Source organism: Balearica regulorum, chromosome 6 (assembly GCF_011004875.1).
Source record: "Balearica regulorum gibbericeps isolate bBalReg1 chromosome 6, bBalReg1.pri, whole genome shotgun sequence".
NCBI classification, from domain to species: domain Eukaryota; kingdom Metazoa; phylum Chordata; class Aves; order Gruiformes; family Gruidae; genus Balearica; species Balearica regulorum.
Window position 1 is genome coordinate 24,033,499 of NC_046189.1, and position 12,920 is coordinate 24,046,418.

Genomic DNA, 12,920 nt, shown 5'->3' on the forward strand with positions numbered 1-12,920 from the left:
CATTCAATTACATTAAATCAAATGCAGTACCATGTAAAAATATTTCAGTACACTGCTTAATTTTCAAAAGTGGTTTTCCAGCAACCGTCTGAATGTGCTAATTTTGAGCAGAGCAAGAGCCTGGAAGCAACCGATTTAATTATTACCATCTTGGTTTTTCTCCTTCCTTCCAGTGTCCTGAATTTCTAGACCTTGAAAAATCGAAACTTAAATCCAAAGAATCCCTCTCAAGTGGAGTGCATCTTAACACAGCATCAGAAGACAACCTGGCTTCTTTTTTAGATCAAGAACATGACCGGTCTGTAGAGTGTCCCCCACAGCATTGTAAAACTTATCTCCAGCCAATTAGGCACCCTTCCTTGCCAGAATCTTCACTAAGCACTGTAGGAATCTTGAGTCTTCATAGGCATGTTTCTGATCCTGGTCTTCCTGGGAAATAATACTTTTATACTATTACTTCACATAAAAATGTAAGTGCTTTTAATGGCTTTTTTTATTTTTTTTTTTCTTTTTTTTTTTTTTGTATTTAAATCCTCTATACTTGACTCAGGGGCTACAAGGAATATACCATTATATGCAAAAGTACTGTATATTTTCCTAAATCTGAAGCTTGTAAGGTAAAGTTGAGCAGTTCTGATGTAAATATATATATATATATTACACACACACCAACTGTATGTTCCAAATGTAAAACTGCCAGCATTCTCAAGGCACCTTATATTTTTATTTTTTTTTAAATAACATGCATGTTCTGAAATTATGTTGCATGGAGATTACCATTTACTGCTGTCATGGAAATAGTATTTTATTGTGGATATGTCTTCAGAGCAAATAGGAGACCAATAACAATAATTCATATAGAAAAAAAAACCCTCCTACCTGACCAAGCTAAAATTCAAGCAAAATCTTCTAGCTCACTTTTGAAAATTGATTTATCTTTCCTGTAGTGAGCTTTCTACAATACATCACAGTGATTCTGAATCTAGAGAAAGAAGGATAGAGAAACCAGCCTCCTTCCAAATGAGTTGAAGTAGGGCAGTATTTTAAGAGACTGGAAAACTCTGCCACATGCTGGAAAGTATCACCATAGGCTGCATCCACAGAACGGCACTAATTTGTTTCCAGTACTTTTTGTTTAAACAAAAAAATTGCACCATAGAAGTTAGCTGCCATGAGCAAGCAGGTACTCTTCATCTGTCAAACAAACATAATCAAATGCAATAAATCTGATTTCTATATAATACAGAAGACTGTGTCCCTTTTGTTTACTACAAATTATTAACAATGTTTAATTAAAAAATACTTTACACATTTTTGGTTTATAATTATTAGGGTGGTTGTTTGCAGTTATCTGTTTTTACTGACTCACCCCTCTACAATGATCCTAAATAGGGTATATATGTATGTGGACACACACATACACCACGCACACATTCCTGTACGTGTGCATGTGTGTATTTTATATATGTACATATGTGTGTACATATGTGTGTATATATCTATATACACACATACACACAAGTGTGTGTATATACCTACACTTACATGTAGGAGTATAGATATAGAGAGAGATATATATATGTATATATGTAAAATCACTTTCAGGAACAATTGTACACTTTCTTATTACAAAATGAGTAAGCTTAGCTTGTGTCCAAAGCTGACTACATTAGAATAAAATGATTTAAGGTCTGTAGGCTTTAAATACAGTATGTACTGTATATGCATAATGCTTTGTGAATACTTAGATTTAATTTTATTAAAATATTATTCTGCTTCAAACGTTGTGTTTATTTTAGAAGGAACTGACCTTTTTATTACTGTTTTTAAATATTTAAAGATGTTCACATGATTTTCTAATCTTAAAGCTTTAATGTGAAATTCCTCTAGGAAGAGAACTGGTTTCAGAAAAGCATGTAAACCAGTTGCAGGGGGGAGCAGTTAAATTTTAAAACCAAATTAAACCCTCTGTTTTCAACCAGTGCTACAGAGTAATGCAATAGTGGTTGACCCTCACATTAACAGATACATATATTATATGTTGGGGTCAGAATGATACATAACATTTTTAGTCATATACAGCCAGTAGATAAACCCAAGGTGGCTGAATCTTCTCTCATTTAACATTGTGCACGTTGAGCTACTGAGCGAGGCTCTGCATATCAAGAAACCTTTGCATATCAAGAAACAAAAATGAATTAACTGAAAACCTTTGTAAGTGAAGCGAAACCAACCCTTCCCATACAAGATCAAATTTTCTTCTGCTTCATGCTGCTGTTGATTGTTGAAAGGTCCAAATGCCACAACATGCTGACTGCTCTTACCTCTACCATGACGACAGGAGGTCTGCACTGCATAGTGTCTTGCAAGATCAGATCCCAGGTGACAGCATCATTGGGCCAGTCAGAATCTCTGCCTGCATATACTCCACTGAAACAGGAGTACTGAATAACAAAGTGAAATAGCTTCTGCTTTTTCTTTTTAAATAGCAAGCGTTAACAACTTCTGCTCTATCTCAATCTAGTAACTGATATTAATGTCTGTTACAAAGAACAAGCTAGCACATTTTTTAAAAAAGTATTGTGATTATGCTAGATTCAAAACAGTCTGGTATAAATTAAAAATAAAATTAATGAAAAAAGCATAATGCATGAGCATTACTTTACAAAATGCCCTTTGTCCAATTTCATCACTTGGTATTTCACATTAAGGCAAAGAGACTGAGCAAAACAGGTGGACTGGGGAAGAAGTGTTGCGGAAGAGGAAAAACAACAACAATTTCAATTAGTCCAAGTGAAGGAAAAGCTCCATCCCTTACTCCTTTTCTTGGCTCAAAGAGACTTTGTTCCTTCTCTTCGTCTGTATTTATCAGGAAGAAAAATCTTAAATGGGGGCAATTAAGGGAGACTTTGCAAAGTTATGGAGATTCTAAGCTCCCCAGACATCTGCCAATGAATGAAGAAACAAAATGTGAAAGATGACCACTTGGCTGGCAGTACTCTAGCTGCCCCTTCCCTGCCTTCTCAGATACCTTCTTTTCTTGTTGAAGCACTAGACGACCCACTGTTTCAAGCTTTTTTCTTTTAGAGACAGGTACAAACCATTGGTCTTGTACACATCACAATACACACCTGTAACACATCCATAGAGGCTTTCAGGACTTTGGACTTGCTTCAGCTTAGGAACACTCACGTTGGCTATTTACATTTAAAACCTGTGGCTAAAAATATGTATAAATAATAACTTATAGATACAAAGAAGTATCCTGGAAATTCAGGAATACCTAATATAGCTGAGGTATCAAAGCAATTGGGACAACCACTCCAAATGTGAGAGGTTAGACAGTACAAATCAGCAGAGCTCTTCATGAAGTTCACCAGCTTCCACCAGCTGTGGGTCTAGTTTGGTTAAAGTACACAATAGATTGTGATGCTTTTCCACATGTAGGCTGCGCCCCAACCTGCACCATTTGCACGTGCATGTCCATCTACATGCATGAATTTACAGCAACACATGTAAGTCATGTGTCTTCACCTACCTGACTGCTGTTCCCAGGAGGCACATGACCAACTGCATGCTCTTCTCTCCTTTCACGTTCCCACTCAGTTCACTCAGCAAACAAGTTTTCTGGTCTCCCACCTCACAGTTACTGCTCATGGATGAACCTGTCTTCCCTTTCCCTGCTGCAGAGTGTGTCCTAGCAATCTGGTGAGCGCAGGTCACTCACTAGAGCTTCGGCATGACTCACCGACACCATGAGTAACATCCAAAAGCTGAAAAGCACCACTTCACACGGCCTCTGGCTGCCTGCTTAGGCAAAGCAACTTGAGTTTTTTCCCCACAGATTAATTATGAGTCCTCCTGTTTAAGAGCTGCTGAGCTAGCCTGGACACAAATAGAATAGTGAGAGACTGTAATAGCAGCATAGCAGAAGGCATGATTCCTTGAATGAAAGTTGCATATAATACCACACCTGCAGTTTAGAAGCTTTGATGTTTCTATACTCTTCTGTTAGATATTCTTACACTGTGAGTGTAAGTTTGACTCTGCGTATGTTGGCTTAAGTCAGAAATAATTAATTCCAATAGAACCAGCAGTTATATGTTATCACATTTTTCATCAGATTGGGAATTGGGTCTAGTGGGCACCGCCTCTCCATTGGTCTACAGGCTCCCTGTATACACCACAGAATGACTTTTTCCCCATATACTGAGCTCAGTCTTAACCAGAGTAACAGCTTGTTATTTTTAACAATACTTCTGCAGACCCAGAAATTGGCTTTTGGATGTTCCTAAAATGTTGTTGTGGCATCATTAGTATAGTGACATTTTCAATATCACTGAGATGATAGTAGAAAAATTGACTTTATTAAAGAAAACCTAAGAAATTATCTCCACAAAAACATCTGCACCGGTTCCACAAATGCACCAGATAAGTGTGGTATATTCCAAGCTGGCTGTACCAAGAAATAACATATAGCAGTTTATAATTCATTGGTACATTGCCAACTTTAAATACTTGTCATTAAATACTTTTTACATTTTGGGGGTGATATTATAGACATTACTTTCCTCCCTCTTACATTTTTCAGAATCTCAAATTGATGGTGTTTTGTCACAGCAAAAGCAAATGCTTCTAAAAGGCTACAGTTCGCAGAGTTCTTAGTTCCTGTAGAGCAATATAATTATATTCAGCCACCTGGAATTGACTAAAATCCAGAAAAATTTTGACAATGAGAGAAATGATGGAAATGAGCAGACAGTATTTTTGAAAAAGCACTATTAATTATGCTGACATTGTACACGATTTTAGCATTTTCTCACTGTTACATGTAAAGTTCTGCTGCATTTTGTTAACTAAGAGATTAGGTACAATGAATTTCTATGTAGCAAAGACTTAACTGATCAAAACTCAAAAACTCGAAAGCTGCTGCTTCCAACAAATCTCTGTTTCCAGCTAATGGCAAAGCTATTTTAAGAGTCATCTTTGGAAAAACAGATTAACTTAATCTATGGACATACGAAGCATGGCTCGCACTTTCTAGTTAATTTAAGGTTAAAAAAAAAATTAAAAGCCTACATAGCTAAACTGACATCAAATGTTGATGCATGAAGTAGAAACATCTGTTCCCAAAAACGTGGAAGCAGTGGCCCAGCAGATGAATCGTGAACTCACACAGTGGGTTTTACATTCAAGGAGGCAGGTAGCAGCAACCAACCACCCTCTTCAGATCTGATTCTCAGTTTAGTCATCTTTTTCACCAAGACTGGCATATTTGAGGCTCACAAGAGCACTAGATAGCACTGAGCTCTTCTGAGAGGGAAGCAATGCTGGTCACCAAGCCCTGTTACCACACAGGATACACATTCACATCTGTTGCAGAATAATGAACTTTGCTTATAGAAAGCTGCTGCCAAATGACTCTTGTGCCACCCTTGGTCAAGTCCAGATTAATTCTGTTCAAGCCAAAGAGATACCTGCCCTCCGCTGCTGCACAAACTGGGCTTCCAGGTTCACAGGAACAACTAAAAAGTGAATTAAAATGGGTCTGATAAGCAAGGTCTGTGTGCTGAGGTTACTGGTTTGGAGGTTTTTGTTTGGTGTTTTTTTATTATTATTTTTGGTTGTTTTTTTTTTTAACTTTGTTTTTAAATTGCAAGTAACTTGTGACACTTTATTCAAACCCACACCACTACTGGCAGCTGCTCCCAATGGTTGCAAACATCCAGAGTTGCGTGGGGGCTTTCTTCCTCTCTTTTTTTGCACACAGATGAAAATGCAACCTTGATGCTCCTCTTAGTTTACTCTTACCTCATTATCACTAATGCAAACCCCACTAAAACCCAGTGGGATGCACTTGTTTGATCTGTAGTATCTAGCAGCCATGCACAAACAGCAAGGAACCTAGTCTCACTTTCAAATTTAATGTCAAATTTTTAATGAAAATACTGGAAAACTGTAAAATGGATTCAGATTGGAGACAGACTTGGTATGCAGCCATTAGCACATTTTCAACAGCTGTCCAGACACAGAATTAATTTTTAAGTAGCTTCTTTCTTACTTGGAATAAAAAGAGCATGCAGAAGGTCCTTTAACGTCATTACTCTGAACCTACAATTTCCTTCAGTTTTATTAGGAATGATATGTACTTATACAGCAGTCCCGGTGTCACCTACATACTACATCTACTCTATACATCTTTTTTTCCTAAACTTAGAGAGTATAGTAGAAGCAAAACAGCAAATAGCTTAACAGGAAAAAAATAAACAAGATCCATAGAACAGATCACATATGAAAATGACACCAAGTTTTACCAATGACGCTAAAGGAGCATGTCCCAGAGCTTGGAACTGCACGAAGACATCAGTATGGCAAGCTTACTTTTTCCTCACTGTACCTCTATGTACAAGTAGCAGATAGAACTGCATTATTAATGAAGAAACATTTTTCATCATCTAGCTACTTGGGGTTCTTTTAATGCCCATTTGGGAAGTTGTTTGATTATTAATGAATGCAGAATATGGCTATTCTCTTTGGAATGGAAATTAGATGGACCAAATTAAGGCCTCCCACAGGAGGCATTTGCCCCTTTTATGCATTATTTACATTTTCTATACTGAAACTTTATGATAAAGTCAGAAATACAAAGAAAGTTTTGAAAACTTAATCTAGATAAATGCTTCACTACAATGAGCTGTAGCAAATCCTGTTTGTATAGCAGGTCTTTGTATTATGTATAATATATTATTTTGCTCCCAGAAGATCTCCTGGAATATTGTTTACTGTACAAATAAAAGCACTTGTACACTGCGCATATATTCAGTATTTTATACCACCATGGAAACTTATTTGCAAGAAGTCTAAATATGCACAAATAAATGTAATGCACTTATTTCAGTCATAAGTTACAGAATGTGAACATTTCATTTGTGACTGACTTAAATTTAGTTACCTATAATGCAAACACCACTAACAGGGATCCAAAAAGGTTGAATATATCTCTGTATCAAAAACATTGAGCAAAAAAAAAATTAATTATATTTAGTATACTCATGTCACCATGGCAATAAATGTAAAAGCACAGGATTACACAGGTGTCATGGTTTAACCTGGCTGACACCCACACAGCCTTTCACCCACTCTCTCCCCCACAGTGGGATGGGGGAGAGAATCCAAAAAGTTTAATAGGACAGAAAAGGAAGATTAATAATAATAAAAGAATATACAAGTGATGCACAGCACAATTGCTCACCACCCAAAGCTGATGTTCAGCTAGTTTCCGAGCTGCATCCCTTCCTGGCCAACCCCCATCATATACAGAGCATGATGTCATATGGTATGGAATATCCCATTGGCCAGTTGGGGTCAGCTGTCCCGGCTGTGTCTCCTCCCCCTGTCCCTTCTTGTGCACCCCCCACCTTCTCGCTGGCAGGGCAGTATGAGAAGCTAAAAAGTTCTTGACTGCTTGGCAACAACTAACAACATCAGTGTGTTATTATCCTCATCCTAAATCCAAAACACAGCACTATACCTGCTGCTAGGAAGAAAATTAACTCTATCCCAGCTGAAAGCAGGACAACAGGACACCACTCACTGGCTTGAAGCACACAGAACAGACACAAACTTAGACCTTTTCAGAAAATTCTGTGCACACAGCAATCTCCATGTATCATATTGACCTCCATCCCTCAAGTACAACTGGACGTTATATCCATGTCTACTCACTCCAATTTCACCCACTGAGGAATTAAAAAATCTAAGTTAACTTCTAGTTACAAAATCTGGGTGATACAGCTGACAATTGCTATCCATTGAGACCAAAATTTTCACAAAATATTTTGATCACAAGTGCTGTCTAAATATCTATCTTCAAGCCAGACATTTCCATTGCTTAAATCATTTTATTTTAGCAAATTTAGAGTGAATCATGGGATGGATTTACCATGCAAGAAGTGATTTTACTGATCCAGATGAAGAGCCACTGAAAGCTCTTGAAATAAGCTGAGCTCTTGAAAAGAAAAAAAATTTTAAAAAAAATTAAAAACATTTTAAAAAAGCAAACAACCCAAACAGAACAACAAAAGACCCAAAACACCACACTCACAGATCCCCTTGAGGAAAAGCCTTAGGTGGGATTAAAAAAAACACAATCAGTTGAAGGCCATTCCGGCTGTATTCAGATAGTATTATCTGAGTTTGCCTCACAAAAAAAACAGTGTATTGCAACAAGCTGGAGCACTGAAAAAATTTTATCTAGAACACCTTGGGTTTTTAATCGAATCCACTGATCTAGCTTCTCCAAACCATCAGAATTTTTCAGAGCGTGCCATCTGAGACAGTATGCCACTACTAATGAAAAAAACACCCACCACCCCACATATAGCATTTAGGGTATCTGATGTTTTATCTGTGTAAGCAAGCTATTTATAAGACGCAGCCTATTAAGTATGACCATAATCTTTTCCTTTTCATTAAGCTCTTGAGTTTAACACAGAAATTTACTTGTCTGGAATTACACATGCAGAGAAAAAAAGGCCATGCTTGTCAATATAGTAAAATGCAAAAAATATTTATTGCTGTGAATGTGCATTTAAAAATCAAAGTATTCATTTGAAGCACATGTCTTATAAGGCAAGAAGATTAAAAACTCTATAATAGCTTCCATTCACAGCAGTTCTTCTGAACATGAACTTTGACAGGCTGGCGATCCTCTTTTCTTCCAGCAGTTCAGCACTCAGAATGCCATGGTGCACTGCAAGAACTAGAAGAGACAGTAATAGGCAAGTCAGTGTTTGCAGATTTTGGAAGCGTGGCAAGTACCATTACACCAACCATCAGTGAGATTCCAAAGGAATGGCCTACTTACATCCTGACAGATGGAGGGACTCACTAAGTTGAAATATTAGAAATAACTTCTCTAATAGGTGAAAAGCATTCACAAAACTGTAAGAAGAGATAAGTCAAGTCTGTTTCTGCTTTTGGGTTTTTCGCAACAAAACTGATTCCTCAATCTTATTTCATTAGTTAGAGCATATCCAAAAATTGCTTAGTCAGCTGAACAGTTCACATTCTACCGGTAACTTCCGCAATCTACTGTGGTGATCCAGCAATCACTTCCCATAGCAACAAAGTAGTTGCACCACTGACAAGCAGGACTATTCCTATACTATACAGTAATAACCTGCAGCAGAATTGTTGATATTCACTGGTCTTCTAAAGATTTATGCTTTCAATATTAAGATGCAAATTGAATTGTATGTTACTACTAAGATAAATTATTTTTACAGATATTTTGATGATTTCAATGCAGTTGCATGCATTAAGTTAAACACAACATCAGGAATGATGACCATACCTTTATCTTAATCTTCCTTTTGTGAAACTGTGAAAGTTTAATGGAAGCTCTGATTTCTAATGCTTGTACTGCTGGTGATCAGCTTAACATGAATGAAGCCACTCTGTAAAACCACAAAGTGCAAGACATGCAGATCAAATAAAGAGTTACTGCAGTTGAAAATAATACACCTCCACCACCAGTATCTACACCCCGTTATAAATGGCCAAACAAAACTAGCATTAAAAGTTAACAGTTTAGATAATTTAAAATTCAAGTTTCTCATAATCACCAACAGGTTCAAAGTGATAACAAGATTCCACTACAGTCCTAATACGTACAAGGATATATTCTACACGGACATCATAATTCTGCAAGCTTCCAATCTGAATGCTGCAAGGGTAATTAAAAAAGAATCAGAAGTTTGTAATTGGTGTTATTTTTAATAATTAGTTTCAGAAATGGCAGTGACCATGAATTCATTTTTTTTAATCCAATTTAAAAAAAGAAACAAAAAACATTCAAGTAGCCTCATACTAAAAACACCTTTGGTATTTTTAGTCTGTCTGTTATGGAACCAACAGATATATTAACTTACTATCTTGGAGAGGCATCCTTGACATCATCATTTAATTCTGTTGGGTGACAGAATTAGATTAGGCATAAAAGCCCAGTCTTCTCAACTTTGCACCTCAGAAGACAAGGCAGTGGTGGTAACACTCAGTATCTTACTATAATAGGTTCTACTAATTCCAGACTGCATTAGATATCGCTGCAGTTTTTCAGCATCTACTTCACCATCCTGTAGAACAAATGCACACATATAACAACTGGACAATTCACATTTAACTTGCAAAAACCATCAGTGATTTTTAATGGATTAGATTACCTGTAGCAATACCTGAAATATTCTTATATTATTAGTCACATAAGAGCAACTGGTCTAAACTGGAAACAGTATGCAGAATTCACTGCTTAAAGCATATAAATGGCAGTGAGCACGTAAGCAGGTAATTAAACATCCACTAAACATATTCAAAACCAGTATCAAAGTTATAGCATTTACTAATGTAGAATTTACATGTGAAGATAATCAGTCCCTCTAAGTCCCTCTAAGAAAGAAGGCCACTCACCCCTAACTGGACATCTTCCAATGCATTGCTTCTGCAGATCCATGTTCTTGAGAAGGTGCATGTTGGCACCACAGAAGCCAGAACCATCTCCTAACCTGTGGGACTGCACACATGACCTCTTAAAGAACATAAATGTCAGATTTAGGACCTCATGCCAGAATACCTTGCAAAACACACATCAACCTTTCTGGAGACTCCAGTTCCTTGGGATGCTAACCTGGGAAGTTATATGTCTGCATTATGCTTTTCTAGTCAAGCTCCATATGTAGTACAGAACAAAGGCAATTGAAATCCTAGTCTCAAAAGTTTCACAACTGGCTTTTAAGGTTCTGTTATCTGCACACAAAATTAGAGCACTGACATGTACAATAAGGTACAGCAAACCTAAAGAAGAAACAGTATTTCAAGATGGCAGTGAGAATCGGAACATGAACTGCCAATATATTTGTATTTATTTTATCTTATTAAACAGCAACATGTCTATCAAGCCTGTAGTAAACTCTACTGTCAACAATAATTACAATTATTGTTGAACACGATATATTTTACCTGAAGAAGAATGATTATCACTGGGAAGGTTATGCTAAAGTATTTCTACTAAAGAAAAAAAGCACAAAACAAAACTTTACTGGAGTTGTTTTCACAGCTGATTATACAGTTATATTGTTTATATTATCTCACCCGTCCAGCAATAGCACTGAAGTCAGCCAGCAGCAGAGTAAGCACCAGCATATGCAGAACATCCAGTGCACGCACCATGAGGCATATTTGGTACAGCTCCTGGCATTGGCTGTCCCATTGCCACTGGCATTCCAGGCATCTATAGCTGCAATGCTTTGGGAGAAAAAAAAAAAATAAATCAGTATCTTCACCTTGATCTCCTGAAACACTGCAATTTTACAGTGATTAAGAAATACCTGTTACACTGTGTATTTCCAAAAATAAGTCAATTTCAGACTCAGCCCTACAACTGGATTTATTGTTAAATGGCCTCCATTTAAAGGAGTTTTGAAAACACTTGGTGACAAAACAGAATAGCACAACTCCAGAAACAGTTCCACATGCCTTTGACTGCATTACCAAGGAACCTTTCTAAGAAAAAAAATGAAGTTACTATTATACTGTTAGGTTTTGTTTTGCTTTGGGGGTGTGGGGATGGAGGTGGTTTTGAACAGATACCTTATAAGCATTAGCAATATTGTTTGCAGGACACTGTAGTCCTCATTTAGATACTCTAATAAAATTAATTTAAAAAAATAATGCAGTTCTTAACATTAAGTCCCAATCATCTAATTTTCCCTGCATTTGTTACTGGATCAGTCCTTCCTTCTCAGTGCTAAGCTGTTTAAGGTCACTTATCTATGCCAGGATTTCACAGAATTTTCTTTCTATGCAGGTACCACAACAGATGGCAGGGGTTCCCTTCTTCAGGCTGGGCCATGTACAATTTGAAATGGCTTCCAGTATCTGAGAACCACAGTTTTATGAGAAGGTTATAGATTTTACTGTGCTGATATGTTGCCCTTACTTGTAACAGCAAAGTAAAGCTTATTTTTTAACATGGGATGTTTTGTCCAAACATTTGACTAAGAAAAATAAAATACAATCACAAAGTGGAAGTTTTCCAGATAGAATAATGCAAAGCTTGTCAGGCCACATGATCACTTGAGAGAAACAGAGTTACAGCAATCAACAAGAAAGTGACAGAACACAAAACACATGGCTTTGTAAAAATAAACACTACATGGAACTAGTTAGATCAGCAAGTCTTTGTGAAAACAGTAAAAGAGGCATCTAATTTTTTGTCCCAAGTCGCCAGTGTTAGTCCTTAGCACAGCTGCAAAAGGTTCCTGCAGATCACATATAAAAAAGTATCTTTGTTATATTGCAGAAGGGTCTCAGATCTGTAGCCCTGAAAGAAGCAAAGCCCAGTAAGCCATCACTGCCACTGGTATCATCTCTGCCAGTTTTGTAACAAGAATAATTTTCAGCTATACCACTACAAGGCAATTTCAAAGGAAGGTAAAAGATTTAAGATCCCCGAATACACCGTATGAATATTTAAAGATTTAATTTTAACTAACAGTGACAGAGGAGAAGCACACAAAGGTCCGGTTCACTTAAGCAATATGGAAGCTACCGAACACCAGTGCAACAAGAACTAAGCAACAAGCCTCTGCGGTGACTGTACTTACACTGAGTAGCTAAACAATTTAGACAAGTATTTATTTTCATCTCTTATGGAGCAACCAAAACTACTTGAGCAGCTTTCCTTTTGCACAAGGACACGTAATGCAAACAGCATCCAATTCTTATACATTTCTCTTTGTGCTGTAGTTGTTGTACTTTCACATTTTCTAACAACTACTACTAAGGTTCCCAGCTGTGCTGTCAGTCCATCCCGGAACGCTGTTTTTACAAAAGGTTGTGCAGCGTCCATGGCCACTGCAGCC

At 37.1% G+C, this 12,920-nt stretch overlaps 1 protein-coding gene and 1 long non-coding RNA gene across 2 annotated transcripts in view; one reads left to right on the top strand and one right to left on the bottom strand.

The window, feature by feature from the left end:
- KCNH7 (potassium voltage-gated channel subfamily H member 7) overlaps window positions 1–516 on the top strand; it is a 231,377-nt gene extending 230,861 nt beyond the window's left edge. Inside the window, exon 18 of the mRNA XM_075756815.1 lies at window positions 174–516. Within this exon, the coding sequence (XP_075612930.1) occupies window positions 174–440 (267 nt within the window). The 3' untranslated portion in view covers window positions 441–516. The remainder of the gene's footprint in view (window positions 1–173) is intronic.
- An 8,049-nt stretch (window positions 517–8,565) lies between these two features.
- Window positions 8,566–12,910, bottom strand: LOC142602370 (uncharacterized). The gene is made up of 5 exons (XR_012836143.1): window positions 11,149–12,910; window positions 10,468–10,585; window positions 9,933–10,136; window positions 9,356–9,458; window positions 8,566–8,761 (listed from the first exon to the last, which is right to left on the bottom strand). It is a non-coding gene; the product is annotated as an uncharacterized LOC142602370 (long non-coding RNA).
- Between the last annotated feature and the right edge of the window lie 10 nt (window positions 12,911–12,920).